At 36.2% G+C, this 16,295-nt stretch overlaps 1 protein-coding gene across 1 annotated transcript; it reads left to right on the plus strand.

Annotated features, from left to right (window-relative positions):
- The first annotated feature begins 11,681 nt into the window (after positions 1-11,681).
- LOC133288859 (transcription factor GTE12-like) lies at positions 11,682-12,365 on the plus strand. Its single transcript, XM_061486680.1, has one exon. The coding sequence runs from the start codon at positions 11,682-11,684 to the stop codon at positions 12,363-12,365; it is 684 nt and encodes a 227-aa protein (XP_061342664.1).
- Positions 12,366-16,295: the final 3,930 nt, after the last annotated feature.

The raw sequence follows: 16,295 nt of genomic DNA on the forward strand, positions 1-16,295 counted from the left end.
AAACCGGTCCTGGCTTTGAAAAGCGAGTACCAGAGAGTTGCTCAGAAAAATATAAGAAAAATATATTAATTCTTAGAAAATTATGTAGTTTCATAATCCAAAGTTTGGGATTAAAGTGCTAAGCGTAGCAATTAAAGTTAATATTGTGCGTTTATGTGTTAAATCGCTATAAATAGGCACTCTTGGCCCTAAACCATAGGCACTCAGAATTGTCTACGTGACTTGGTGGCTGACTTGCACCTTATACACTATTCCATTGCCTTCCCTTCCATTTCATGAGCAAGCTTTCACCTTTGAGGCTTGTTCTTCCATTCAAACACTTGGTGAGGGTGAAGGTTGGTCTTGGGACTGCATTGGGGTGTTGTTTCTGAGTTAGAGAACCTGTGTGAGGGAGTTTGAAGAGCTGTGTTTGCTGCTCTTGAGGGGTGTGACCTTTTGTTGGCATTTTGATGCTCCAAGATGCTTTCTTGTTGAGTGAAAGACCTACCTTCTTGTTCATTTTCGTGCATCTTCCTTGAGTCAGACTTGAGGGGCTGTGTTGAGCTCCAAGAGCACCTCCATTCTGAGTTTTGAGCCTTGGTATGTTGTACCCACCTTTAACTTGAGTTTTAAGGCTTAAAAATGGAAGCTTGATGCATGTTAAGGTTAAAAGATGATAACTTATTGTTGGGTAATATTGAACACGCCTAGAAATGCATGATTAGGTGTTTAAAATCGGTAAAAGGGAACCTTTTTGGGATATCTTCACGAAAATGCAGAAACTGCATTCTGTCGTGAAATATCCGGATATCTGCCCGTGGAATATCCGGATATTGGATATCCGGATATGTGTATTCGGATATGGGGTTTTGGGATATCTGGATATTGTATATTCGGATATGGGATTCTGGATATCCGAATATTGCATATCCGGATATGTACAGTAAGATATCCGGATATTGCATATCCGGATATGGTCCCGAGGAATATCCGGATATTCTGGGGTTTCGCAGAACAGTAGCTGTGTTGTGCATACAGTAGGCTATTGGGGGTTTGTAGACCCTAGATTGATGAAGTTGAACTTCTGTTTTTAATAGATTAAGCCAGAATCATGGGATTAAGGGCTTGTGGCTTTGTTAGAAGCTTTAAGACTTGAAAACGTAATGAGAAGACGTTGTCTTTAATTGTATGCATGTGGTACATGTTATTGATTTATATTTGGTCCATATCAGATTGTGATATGCTGTGATTGGACTTTGAGCTTGTGGCATTGGATAGCTAGCTTAGAGGTAAGCTTTCGTGTCCTCGGTTTAGCCATGTTGTGGTTCCACCATGTCCCATGGGGATATGGTATATGCATGCTGTGTTACATGCTTTTGATGTTTTGGAAATGCTGTTGAGCTATTGTATGTTAGTGCCTTGTTTATATGCATGGAGGTGTTCCACCTATACGGTAAGCCTGAGTATGTAGAACATACAAGAGGGTGAGGCTGTGGGTGAGGTGCAAGCGATGTTCCTTGTACTACATGTAGGGAATAGACGTATTCCTACATTTCTCTGGCCAGTACATAGTGATTACACGCATGCCATAGATATTTGTTGCACTACATAGTTTTGGAACTGATAATGATATAAATGCTTTTGAACTTATATTGCACATGTAAGTGAGCTTGGGGTGGAAGATCCTTGAGGACCCCTTGTCTTACTGAGATTTCTAGTTTAGAGATCTCACCCCACGTGTGGGGAATGCTTATTTCAGGGTCAAGTAATGTTGAGACCTCAGGCGGCAGGAGGCCGGAGCTGAGTTAGATTGCTGTTATATTATGCTGCCATGATTGGATGCTGGATTTGCATGCTGCTTTTATGCTTATAGCTTCAGTTTATGTTTTGGAGTTTGATGTTGAGACTTGTTGTTTACTATGTTTATTTGGTGAGCATGGGGATTGTCCATGACACATAGTATTGTTATGTCTTGTTTATGTCTTGAGTCTTTCGGAGTTGTAATAATGTATCAGGATATTGTCCGGATTACTTGATGTAATGCCGTGATTTAGATACACACTTTATCTATATATTGAGGTATTTCAGTAGATGTCTTATTGCAATTTACATACAGGCGATATTTTATGAAATTGATTAAGTAATCAAGTTGGTAATTGATAATGACGTCATAATTGAAAAGAAAAAGAATATTCCGCATTTTTAATTAAGCACCGCTTAATACGATGTAATGTTAATATTCCAGGTATACACGGGGTGTTAAGTAAGACAATAGAAGGAGCATCCATATGCTCATGCTGCTTTTGCAGTTCAGGCGACATGGATGCCAACATGATGCAGACAGCTAACACATTGTCATCCATGTGTTGTTTGTGGGCCTCGAAATCAAATTCCGCGAACCCATCTTCCCCTTCCTTAGGAGCTACAGGTAATGCAGCATCTAGGACATAAGCAATCTTTTCGGCCCTAAGAACAATTCTTAAGTTCCGATACCAGTCCATAAAGTTTGAACCGGTCAGTTTGTTCGTATCGAGTATTGAGCGCAACTAAAAACTGAAAAAGATGTAAAGATGATTTAATTAATTTATTTAGACATGTTGTATAAACAAATTATTAAAGACTTTAAATAATTTGCCCCTCCCACTATTTTATCTAAGTCAATGACCCTTACCATTTGACTTAGGGTTAATCTACTTTTAGATTTTACCTTAGTGAGATTAAGAGTGCGATTATCTATTTTAACCCCCGTCTGAGACCGCAAGATTAATTTAAATAATGGGTTGATCCTCATCAACAGTATCTCATACCCTCTCTTAACATTAGGTTGACAACTCTTTGTCACTTAGTGGTGCATCTCATGCATCCAACCTAGCATTATTACCCTAAGCACATAAGCCCGGCTGAGCCTGCAACTTATGCCTTAGTTAAGCATTAACCAGCACCCTAAGTGTCTAACACTTCTAATATTACTCTTACTCAACGAAACAGTGGGTCCCAACTGAGTTGTGGAGCACCACTATGTAGAGGAGGTTCGGGTAATATTGGTGGTGGGAGGTAATCATATGCTTAATAATTTATTCCTTTTAAGGGTTCTTTTTATTTAGGGGTTTATTAGGTCTCATCAAACACATTTATATTATTATCATGCTAGTCGTATTCTATGTCAAACATCTATCGGATTACACTAGTCGTGATTGGACGTGCATAATAATACATACAAGCGCGCTTTGTCCAATTCATGCATACTAGTCGTTTAAAACATAAAAGCATACATGCGAATAAAACAGTTTTATTTGAGACGGTCATGGTGCTCGTGCATTCGTCCTTCCGGGTATACACGGGGTGTTACATTTTATGGTATCAGAGCAACGGTTCAAGGGAAAAGTCTGTATGTATTGCAATGATTAGGATGTTTGGTTGTGTCTGTTTTGTATGTTGCTCTGTCGAGTATTATTATGATAATGCATATGTGACCACATTGCGTGGGCCTGATCAACTCATAATTTGTGTAACTTGTGCAGAATCATGGTAAGACCCGGGAGAAACCGCGGGACTTCGGAGGATCGGCCCGATCCTGTCCTGACTGCATTAGCTGAGATGCAGGCGGCCCGACTAGCCGACCAGGAGGCCATGAGAATGGCAAACCATGCCATGCTGGACGCTGTCAGAGAGGCGAACAGGAAGGCCACTGAGGACGTGTTGGAGGCCAACCGTCTGGCGAACATGACGATGTTTAGAGTCATGTTGGAGGAGATGATAAATGGCCCTGATGTTGGTCATGCTCCACCGCCACCCCTTCCACCGCCACCACCACCACCACCTCCACCCAGTCTGCAGGATGACTCTCAGAGTCAGATGGGAGATGGAAGTCATCTTACGGGGGCCATGCAGACCGTCCCTGTTTTTGTTGAGGATCGTGATGAGATCGATCGCCGGCTGAATGCTTTCCGTAAGCATAAGCCACCTGCCTTTGATGGATCTTTTGATCCTGTTGCTGTGGTACGTTGGCTTCAGGCGTTGGACAAGATATTTCGGGTCATGCAGTGCACAGATCCGCAGAAGTTGATGTTCGCTACTTACATGCTGGAGGGCGATGCCCATGAGTGGTGGACAAACCTTTCTCATGTCTACGAGATGCAAGGTCATGTGATGACTTGGCCTATGTTTGAGGACTTCTTCTTGGGTCAGTACTTTCCATATGACGCTCAGGAGAGGCAGCAGGGAGAGTTCGATAGATTGGTTCAGGGCTCGTTGTCTGTGGACGAGTACCTGGCCAAGTTCAACCAGTTGGTGAAGTTTGCACACTTCAGGATGGCGAGGCCTACTCCTACATTTCTGGCTACTAAGTTCCGCAGGGGACTTAGTGAGGATATTGCTGGTTACCTAGCTGGTTCTGCTTCTAGAGATTTTGGGACACTGGTTCAGCAGTGTCGTGATATTGAAGATTACTATTGGGTAGTATTTTTCTCAAAAGAAAGAGTTATCGTTCTCAGGGAACAGGTTGTTTAGTTTTCCTTTTTTAATTCCTATTTCTAATTTCTTGAAATTAAGTGATCAATCTTTTAAAACTAAGAAAATTCTAAATCAAACAAGGTATTTATCAAACTTGCATTAAACAAAATTTTACAGAGGAATATCTAATCACAAATGTATCAATTATAAGGTTCTGGAATTCTTTGAATCATGGATGAAGGAAAAATTTCGCATTCCTGCGTTTTATAACTGCTACGGCACTTTAGTATCAGAATTCGAATTACTATGGCTATTTTATCTGAAACTTCCCAGTTCCAGATTTTAATCTTTAGAAGGATCTTTTCCCAAAGTCTTCTAAATCTTTAAAAATTGTATCAAAGACCTCCTTGGGTTATCCCTAACCTCAAGGGTTCAATTAACAAGGGACATAACCTGATTTCCCAATCACAGTTATGCAAAAATTATTCAAGACCCATTCCCATGGTGTTCTTGAACTTAAAATCAAAATCTTGTTAATCAAATGAAACTAAAGCAAACCATCACAGTATTCAGAAAAATAAAAGATCACCCAATCATCGTGAATCCCAGAAAGGAAAAGATCAGAAACCCATATTCAAAAATATTGCAAATCTAAAAGTAAAGAAACATGCATCACAAACATTCATGAAAGAAAACTCAAGGTAAAGTTACAAACCGGTTCTTAACGAGTCAAAGTTCCTAAACTAGAGCTAGGAAGAAAAAGATCAGAAATGTGAAAACAGTAGCTCGTATGCAGATCTGTGGTTCCTTTCCTTGAAGTTGCGTTGTCAATGCACTTCGAGATCAAGAATTGAAGAACATGCACCAGCTTTCAAGACAAACACTCAGATTCGAAGAGAGAAAATACAAAATTCTAAACGTAAACTGAAACTAAAAGTACGGTATCTGACCCTAAAATGACTCAGACTCCTATTTAACTAAAAATTATAAAGCTGCCTCCAAATGCACTGTTGTCCATCCATCTCTATGTCCATCCAATGGTTCAGATTTGATCTTGATTTCAAAGAGTTGATCTTGCTTCCAAACTGCAGTAAAAATAATAAAAGAGAGTAGTAAATCATCAGTTTATCTCTTTCTCTCTTTTTTTTTTACCTTTGGGCTGATTGGCACTCATTTGGCCCATTACCATGCACTAATATCCAGCCTTCAACTCAAATATTGTAAAAATAAAGCCATTAAAATAATCATAATTTATAGCTAACAAAATACCCCAAACTTAGTTAATTGCTTGCCCTCAAGTAATCAGACAAACTTCACTCATAAGTTATATATCAACACAGATATAATTTCAATAACTTAGTTAAATTAAATCAGCCATCCGTGCAAAACATCACTCTTCTTAAAGCATTGACCAGGTTTAATGTCAACCAATTCCTACAACCAATTAATCACCCAACTCCAGTCAATCGGCAATTACATAATCATTCAATCAAAATTTCATGCTCATTCATTTAGTTGCAACCTAATTTAAAATGATTCAATTGAAATTCCACTGAATTCCTTTCCAGATACATTCAATCAATCAAACTCTCTCCTATTTATAAGGGAGGTCACTCATTGTCATTATGCATGAATGCTTTCAACCTACACTACCATTTAGAAACTTGAAGTCCAATATGCTATCTCCATCAAAGGGTCTTTAAAGCTTGTAATGAGGCAGGGCTAGGATCTTTGTTTTTCTAGTCACTTGGCTAATTAAGCTAACCCTTAGTGTCTAACTAGTCCTCATTAGCTCTTTCTGATTTTTTTCTAAACAAGACAAAGGGAAATTAGTAACTCTCTTTCCCTTTTTTACAAAGATTCAAAGATCCTTAATTGACTCGGAATTAATGTAATTAAATCTGGCTATACTTAATCAGTGATAATGTTAAACACATCATGCTATAAATTATTTCCATGTTACCACTCAAATAAAATCAGCACAGAACAGAGATAATTATATAATTTTATGGACCAATCAGCAAAGTAATGGTAACAGCAATTACAACAAATATAATCACCCCAAACTTAAAATGAAGCTGGGTCCTCACAGCAGAACATAAATACAGAAAAATAGTAAATGGAAGAAAAAAGAATAAATAAATACTTAACAAAAGAAAATAAATAAAGAACCTGGATACCAACAAGAGATATCAGCTGGCAGAAAAGGTGTCATCTAGATCAACCAACTCATCTGAATCTTGTGCAGCAGCTTGAGAAGTTCCTTCATGAAGGTGACCGGAAAGCAAATGTTCTGGAAGCTCAGGGAAGTCTTCTTCAGGAAAAGTCTCTTGGTACGAAGCTGCACAGCACGGTCTCGTTTTTTTTATGTACGTGAAGAGACCTTTGATGACATTTTCCAGCTTATCAATGCGCTCCTCCATGGCTGAAACCTTTCCCTTAGCTTTCCCTGGAGTAGGCGGAGCTGAAGATGTTCCTTGTGTAGGCGGAGCTGAAGATGATTTTCTCTTCTTCCGTAGGCTGGCCTCAGCGATCCTTTTCAAGCATATTTCATTTATGGGAGAGTTAGGAATGGAGACCAGTGCTCCATCTTGAGAGGACGAAGGCACTCCAGCAGCATCACACAATAACTTCACCAAGCAAGGGAAGTAGAACGGTCCTGATGTCTTCTTTGAATTCTCACACAACTCTTGATGTATGAGCCGCTCTGGGTGAAAAGGGAGACCTTGAAGAATGCAATAAACCACTACACCAACCTTAGTTGATAAGTGATTCATGTGGAGCTTGGGAAAAATGCGGTGGCGAACAAATTTCGCCCAAACTTGAGCTTCCTTTGTCAGATCCGTGGTCAGCATTTCTTCAGAATCCCATTGGGTGGAGTCATCCCCAGTGAGCGTTCGTGCCATTAGAGAATAAACCCCAGTTTGAGTCCTATCGGAGAGAAGCTTCAAGAACCAGTTGTATTCTGAAAATTTGAGGTTGTACACCTCCAGAATTTTTGCTGGAGAAATGTCCACCAATTTTCCTCTGACTGGGACTGCATGTGGTGCCTCCTCATCCGGAAAGTTGGCCACAAAATCGTGAACCAACTTTATTGGCACCTGAACAGATGGATGATCAGCAAAGACTTCCCATTTCCATGGCGTGACGTGTTGCCAGACAAAAAGTTCCATATAAGCTCCTCTTTTATCTGAGAGGTCGAATCCTCTCTCGTAATGAATTTTTAACTTGGATTGAACCAGCTCCTTGAGACGTTGAGAAACTCTTTCGGAAACTGGAGGGTCAGAAGTAGAAGACCCAGCTGCTGATGACCTTCGAGTGGCTGGTATGTGAACTGCCTTACCTTTGACTGCTCCATGCTTGATGTTGGTATTCTTGTTTGGTGCCATTGTTCACTGAAAAATAAATCAGTGAATACAAGAAACATAAAGGTAAATTTGTCAGCAAAGGAAATAAATAGAATAAGCACTTACTGTTTGTTATAAGAATAAATGAACAGGTGATTAGCTAAAATAAACATGTAGATTAATTTACTTAACTCGACCAGGGGAGCGTGATTATCCACTTAACATGTAGAAAGCCAAGAAAAACAGATGGTGGAACTCACTGTTTGCACACATATCAGATTTGTATGCATGCATAGAAGTATTTTAATCCAAGAGCCTTAACGCATGATACAGCAACTCAATCTATCAAAATGAATTTGATACATTCTACTCTATCTCCTACTGGTGATTTAAGTCTCAATACGAACCTATAAATAATTGGTTAATTAAATGAGTCACTCTTGCAAGCTAAAAATAAATAAATAAATAAAATAGTTGGAAATGAAATGAAATGTTTCGCAGGAATCTATTTTACCATTAAACAAATAATACAGAACAATGAAAATCAGACAGAAAGCATGCAAGTACAACGTTGGATTACACAAGTAAAATAATGTGCACATGAACCCAAGCCAAAATAAAAATAAAAATATTAAATAAGCCAAAATTATTAACATGCAGAATGAGGAACAATGACAATGTAACAAAATGGAATAATCATTTACAGAGAAATAAAACTACTCAAGCGTCCAAGCCAAAATTTAATATTTTGGACGAAAGGAGAAAAATAAAAACTAAAAAGTAATAAAAGGGAATTAGGGTTTTGTTATTTCTTTAATCCAGACCACCCAAATTCCCAAATCAGAACCCTAGCCCTAACTCAAGAGTACCAAATGATACAAGAAAAGTGGCGAAAGAAAGAAAAGGGTTGAAAAATAAAAAATAAAAAAACAAATAAAATAAAAGATTCAGAAACGAAACCAAACCAAACCTGATACACGCTCACAATCTACTAGCGGTGAACCCCAAAATGTGTGGACTGAGGCAAGACAAAAACGAAGCAAATACCCCAAACTTAATTAATTACTTGCCCTCAAGTAATCAGACAAACTTCACTCATAAGTTAGATATCAACACAGATATGATTACAATAACTTAGTTAAATTAAATCAGCCATCCGTGCAAAACATCACTCTTCTTAAAGCTTTGACCAGGTTTAATGTCAACCAATTCCTACAACCAATTAATCACCCAACTCCAGTCAATCAGCAATTACATAATCACTCAATCAAAATTTCATGCTCATTCATTTAGTTGCAACCTAATTTAAAATGATTCAATTGAATTTCCACTGAATTCCTTTCCAGATACATTCAATCAATCAAACTCTCTCTTGTTTATAAGGGAGGTCACTCATTGTCATTATGCATGAATGCTTTCAACCTACACTACCATTTAGAAACTTGAAGTCCAATATGCTATCTCCATCAAAGGGTCTTTAAGGCTTGTAATGAGGCAGGGCTAGGATCTTTGTTTTTCTAGTCACTTGGCTAATTAAGCTAACCCTTAGTGTCTAACTAGTCCTCATTAGCTCTTTCTGATTTTTTTTTTAAACAAGACAAAGGGAAATTAGTAACTCTCTTTCCCTTTTTTACAAAGATTCAAGCTCAGAGATCTCCTTTCTTTTTTTCTCTTTTTCTTTTTTCTTTTTTTGAAACAGAACAAAGAACTCTTTTCATAAAATCACTGTGTCCCATTTTTTTCGATTTTCTTTTACCTCCTGATCCTCTTTCCTTCTTCTCTTTTTCTAATCTTTCTTTTTTACAACCAATTCCCCTTTGCCTCATTTAGCTTATTGTATTTCTGAGCTAATGAGAAGTAGCTAAATACTAAAACAGCTATACAGGGTGGACAAGGAAATTGGCTCATAACATCAGGGTACTTGATCAGAAAAGAAAGGTCTCAGGCTCAAATATAGGGACCGAGGGATATAATCAAAGGGTAAGGCTTTTGGCTCTAGGCTATACATTCAGAAACAATGCCCCAATCACACAGAAATAGCATATTAGTCATCCAAACAGAGTGCAGTATTCAAAGCATCAATGCACAATGACCACTCACAAAGGAATAGAGTGTTTAGGTTCAAATATCTCACATGGGTTGTTAATCCAGTGGTTTATCAGTGAATCAACAAATCAGGGATCACAAAAAATTTTATGGCATGTAATTTGATTTTCAGCTTATATAAATATTGATCAACTAAGTTAGATCCTTAATTGACTCGGAATTAATGTAATTAAATCTAATTTCTAATTTCTTGAAATTAAGTGATCAATCTTTTAAAACTAAGAAAATTCTAAATGAAACGAGGTATTTATCAAACTTGCATTAAACAAAATTTAACAGAGAGATATCTAATCACAATGTAACAATTATAAGGTTCTGGAATTCTTTGAATCATGGATGAAGGAAAAATTTCGCATTCCTGCGTTTTATAACTGCTACGACACTTTAGTATCAGAATTCGAATTACTATGGCTATTTTATCTGAAACTTCCCAGTTCCAGATTTTAATCTTTAGAAGGATCTTTTCCCAAAGTCTTCTAAATCTTTAAAAATTGTATCAAATACCTCCTTGGATTATCCCTAACCTCAAGGGTTCAATTAACAAGGGACATAACCTGATTTCCCAATCATAGCTATGCTAAAATTATTCAAGACCCATTCCCATGGTGTTCTTGAACTTAAAATCAAAATCTTGTTAATCAAATGAAACTAAAGCAAACCATCACAGTATTCAGAAAAATAAAAGATCACCCAATCATCGTGAATCCCAGAAAGGAAAAGATCAGAAACCCATATTCAAAAATATTACAAATCTAAAAGTAAAGAAACATGCATCACAAACATTCATGAAAGAAAACTCAAAGTAAAGTTACAAACCGGTTCTTCAAGAGTCAAAGTTCCTAAACTAGAGCTAGGAAGAAAAAGATCAGAAATGTGAAAACAGGAGCTCGTATGCAAATCCGTGGTTCCTTTCCTTGAAGTTGCGTTGTCAATGCACTTCGAGATCAAGAATTGAAGAACATGCACCAGCTTTCAAGACAGACACTCAGATTTGAAGAGAGAAAATACAAAAATTCTAAACGTAAACTGAAACTAAAAGTACGGTATCTATGACCCTAAAATGACTCAGACTTCTATTTAACTAAAAACTAAAAAGCTGCCTCAAAATGCATTGTTGTCCATCCATCTCTATGTCCATCCAATGGTTCAGATTTGATCTTGATTTCAAAGAGTTGATCTTGCTTTCAAACTGCAGTAAAAATAACAAAAGAGAATAGTAAATCATCAAATTACCTCTTTCTCTCTTTCTTTTTTACCTTTGGGCTGATTGGTACTCATTTGGCCCATTACCATGCACTAATATCCAGCCTTCACCTCAAATATTATAAAAACTAAGCCATTAAAATTAGTCATAATTGATAGCTAACAAGGGGTGGTGACGACGACACTAGAGGTACGATGGCGGCGGCGACGATGGTGGCGGCAGTCGTGTCGGGATGATGGTGGTGGTGGTGATGATGGTAGAGGTAGAAAGTGATTGAGAGAGATAAGTGTTTCTCATTTTGTGCCTGGGAACAAAAAAGCAGAAATTTTTTGATTCTTTTTTCTGTTCCCCAGCACAAAAATTAAACCGGTTCATCCCGGTAACAAAAAAAAAATCGGTTTTACCAAACGAGTTCCTGGAAACAGAAATTAAAAAAGAATTGATTCCGAGAAGGTTGTCATGCACACCCTTAAGATACGAGGCCCCCTCCACCAATACCATAAAAGACACCCTCAGGCCTCAACAACAAAACTATACACGACCAAAACTGATTGTTTTCTTTTTTCTTGTTTTTTCTACTCAAACTCTCTGCAATGGCAGAACTCCAAAAGTCACTTGTGATTAAGCTTCATAGGGATGGTGCAAAACGTTCAAGAATAGTCCAAGAAGAGTGCCAACAATTGGAGATCGCTGATTTTCGTTACAAGAAAATGAGAAACGAGGCTTCTGAAATTTCTCCACCAATGAAAATGAGTAGAACAACTGAACACCCACCAACAAAATCTTTCATCAAAGAAAACTCCAGAAGAATGTCAAGAACTGTTTCCCAAGGTTGTGAGTGGAAGAAGGATGGTGCAGAGTGCAAGAAAGAGAATAATCAAAGGGCAGATAACATGGACAGATACAAAAGGATGCAATGTTGGGTGATCTTGAAGAGGTTGGTGGTAGGAAGAGATGGTTGGGCTTTCAAACAACCTCTTGATGTTAAATTCTTGGAGTTTCCTGATAACCCAAAGGTTGTATCCAAGCCAACAGGTTTGAAGGATATTGAGTGCAAGTTGAACAATTGTTTGTATGACAGACCTGAAGAATTTGCAGATGATATGAGGCTTGTATTCTCTTATGCATTGCTATACCCTTCGAGGAGTGAGATTCATAGAATTGCGATGAAGGTTAGTGAGAATTTTGAGAGCGGTTGGAAATCTTTGAAGAAAAAATGGATACGTGAGGAAAAAAAAGTATGTCCAAAGGTTGATAGAGAAGCTGCATACGTTTGAATCAAGAATCCTGGTTAGAGTGTTGTTTTGTACAAAATTGATTCTTGAATTACTAGGTTATAGATTTTGTTTCTTTGAGTTTCATTAAAATGAGGGTTTGTAAAAGTTTAGTCTTTTATTAATCCACACAATTTCACTATTCTAAATTTACACAACTATGCAAGGGTTTAATGAAATCTTGTCTCGATTGAGAGTGATTTTAATGCTGGTGAGTGTTGAGAATTGGGTGGTGGCCAACATCCACCTTTGCAAGCTCTGCTTAAAATCACGCAAAAAGAACAGTTAAAATTGAAAGTGCCTTCATTCATAACCAGATGCTTCATGATAGTTGCTGCAGTGGAATGCATCCTAATGGGTTATATTATATTCATATATAAAAGAAAAAAGAATAGTCTGTTTGGGATATGTTAATGCATAATAATTTCTTCAATCTATGTTAATGCATCCTAATGGGTCATTTAGTCCCTGTTTTAGTAAAAATCTAGTATGAATTAATGTTTGAAACTTGATATGAATGAGGGTGTGAATTTAAAAAAGAAAAAGAAAAAAGAATGATGTATTTTAAATTGAATTTCAATTATTGCTAGCAACATTTTTTCAAATATGTTTGTTAATGTGACTTAGTATGATTTATGGTTTAAAATTGAAAATAATTTATGTATGACTACAAGAGTTTTTGAGAAAATTGAGAACGAAGTAACTTAGAATGATAATCCAATGAATCATTTGGATGACAACTTAATTATCTTTAAAAAAAATAGAGAGAATAGAAATGCCTTAAGCAAAAACTGGGTGGAGAAACGAGGATAGAAATAGCTAATCTTTATTGAAGAAAATTTGTTCTTCATAATATTATTATTGTTCGCATTATATTATTTTGAATTATCACTTTGATAAATATGTGTGGAACTTCCATTGCTTTTATTTTCAATCATCAACTCAATGTATTATTATTGTTCTGATTGTGTTATTTTTCTTGGTCATGTGGAACTTATTTCACTCAAGAACTTAATATTCCCTCTTATTTAATAAAGTATTTTTTAAGCTTGTTAGATAATTAATTGCTGAATCTAAAATTACAATTCCAGAACCTAATTATAAATGTTTTTCATTTATGAATTGAATGCATATTAAGCTTTCTTCAAGGACCAGATTAAGTTTATTGTTCATTAAACTCATATTGCGGATTTTTAAATGACTTTTAAAAATACTTTAATCAATATATGAAACAAAATAACATGGATTATAATTTATTAGAAACACCCAAGTTGGATCTTGGAAAGATTTTTTAAACATTAATGTCAGTCTTATTAAATTCTCATCTCCAAAAAAGGAGAGGGAGAGAAAGGATGCTCACATCAATCAAAACATGTTTACAAGCACTATGGTCTGTATATATACGCTAAAAGACACCTTTTCTTTGACAAAATGTTCGATCATGCACCCACCAAGTACAAAAGTTGATAGATCTAGACAACTATACCATGATCCCAACCTCAGCTTTTACAAGAAAGAATAAACAAATGTAGGACTAACAAAGAAAAATTCATAATTATCTCTTACCGCTTTAGTTCAATCATACAATACCATATTTCTTCGATTGTTACTTATAAATGTAAGATCCTTATGCTAGAAAGAATTTAGGGAGATCCTAATGCTTTCTTTAAAGCTTTATCTTCATCTTTCACATCCAAATTCTTTTTCCTTTTTGCCAGTTTTCACAACCAATTCAAAATTGGTGCCAAAATCAATCCTTAATATGTAACCCATAAAGCCATAAACAATACACCCTTGATTAGAAATTCAGCAACATGACTACTTGCATTTTGGAACAGCTTCTTTGTTCTGTTTTGTCCTTAAACCTAAAAATGTTTTGAGAACCATTAAAGCTAAGACCAACAATTCAAAACTCCATTAAAGCTAAAAATGTTTTAAGGTACAATTTAAAGAGACCAAACACCAGCTAGCTTAAGAAAGAAGTGAAAACCTCCACATTCATATCCATTACAGTTATCAGTCCCAGCTAAGAAAAAATAAAGCAGAATATAATACCACGTCCAACGATAAGGGCCTATTGGATTGTGTTCTAGTTTTTTTTGCTCTTAAAATTATTTTGTAGAATAGTTAATAAAATATGTGTTTTATGTGTTTTTCTTGTTTTGTAAGTTAAAAATCAAAACACAAAATAAAAACGACTCAGATATGTTATCTAAATTTGATTATAAAAACTAAAAAGTAGTTAAAATTTTTAGAACTATTTTTACAAAACAGACCTTATCAAATAGGTTTTTTTTTTTTTTTATTGTTCTAAAAATCAAAAAAACTGTTTTTGAAAACAGAATTCAAACAGACCCTAAGATTTCAATTCTCTTTGTTTTAAAAATTTCTTCTCTTTGATGGAAGATTTTATCTTTACTTAAGGTACAATATTGTGGACATAATCTTACCAATAATGGCACCACAATGCATATCTGCATAAGGTTCTTCCCCTGTCAATAACTCCCACATTGAGATGCCAAATGAGAAAACGTCAACCTGTCAAAGTCATTCCACTAGCTAAATGCCTGCCAAAAGATTCATTGATTCCTCTATATTGCTAAACTTCATATGAATGGTCCCAGTTACCTTTTCAGAAACCCGGTTGCTACTACCATTCAACAGCTCCGGTGCCATCCATGGAAGGGTTCCTCGCACACCCCCAGATACAAGGGTATTGCGTTTAATTCTTGATAATCCAAAATCTCCAACCAGGGAAAAAATATTCAACAAACAAAAGTTGCAAAATGAAAAAACAAAAAATATAAGACAACTAAAAATAATTTTAGTAAATCGGCAAACTAATATGACTACTATTTTTTCATTGATGAAGTAAGTTGTACTTTTTTTTTCCTTGGGCTTTTGTCCACCCGTGCTTAGCACAAAAATAATCAACTATATAAGCACAAAAGGAAGTTCACTAAAAAATCCTTTTCATGATTAGAGGGGTAAGGCAGCCAGTATAGCGTGCTGTTGAGAGATAAAGGAAACAATAGAGAGTTCTAGGGTTTAAAAAACTCCCAAATTCGGAATTAAATACATTCAAAGGAAAAACACTATGTATAATATTGATAATTCGAAAGATAAGTTCTATCCCTTCTACACGTACCAAGCAGTTTCATAACACTACCTAAAACAATGAAATGATACCTCCCCCTAACATAATTCCAGATAAAATTACAATGAAATCATCAAAGACCAAAACATCAATATGATAATAAAAACATTCATTCTTGAAATATTCCATTCCATATAAAATGATAATAAAAACATTCATTCTTAATATGATCTACAAGGTGTGTGTGTTTAGCTAAAAAATGGAACATGGAACAATTTCCAAATTCAACACACCAAGCCTGTGATCTGGAATATTCTAAGAGACTTTGGGTCTTCTAACTTCTTTTGTAGAATTTTCCTTCTCGGCTTCCTCAAGTAATAAATCTTATTCCATTCAAAAGTCCACAATTTCTCTTTCCAGTCTCCACCACATTTATGGCTTGACTACATTGTTGAATATCATCAAGATAAACACCATAGATTGGTAGAGACTTCCACTGAAAACAAATGGACCACTGGTTTATTCTCTAAGATTCTAACACGACCCTCAAATGGTTGGGTTCAAAGTATGGATAAAGCACAGATGAACAATACCTTGTGCTGAAATGTAATATAATAATAATAATGAAGAATGGGGTTGGTAAAGATCAAACATAAAGATATAGAAGGGAGAGGGAGAGGGAATGAGGGATGAAGGGACAGCGAGAGTGAATTTGGATTTAACCCTAGTCTCTCTCACCCCTCCACTTAAATTATAGGAAGTAACATTAAACCTATGGGTAAATAGAGATGTAAAATATGTATGTTATCATAATACAAAATGGCATTGAAAAGAAA

This window comes from Gastrolobium bilobum, unplaced genomic scaffold (assembly GCF_033153095.1).
Source record: "Gastrolobium bilobum isolate Gb01-03AN ecotype WA unplaced genomic scaffold, APGP_CSIRO_Gbil_v1 utg23135, whole genome shotgun sequence".
NCBI classification, from domain to species: domain Eukaryota; kingdom Viridiplantae; phylum Streptophyta; class Magnoliopsida; order Fabales; family Fabaceae; genus Gastrolobium; species Gastrolobium bilobum.

What these genes read in the sequence shown, in the direction of transcription:
- LOC133288859 (XM_061486680.1), top strand. Translation starts at nt 11,682, where the DNA reads ATGGCAGAACTCCAAAAGTCACTTGTGATTAAGCTTCATAGGGATGGT.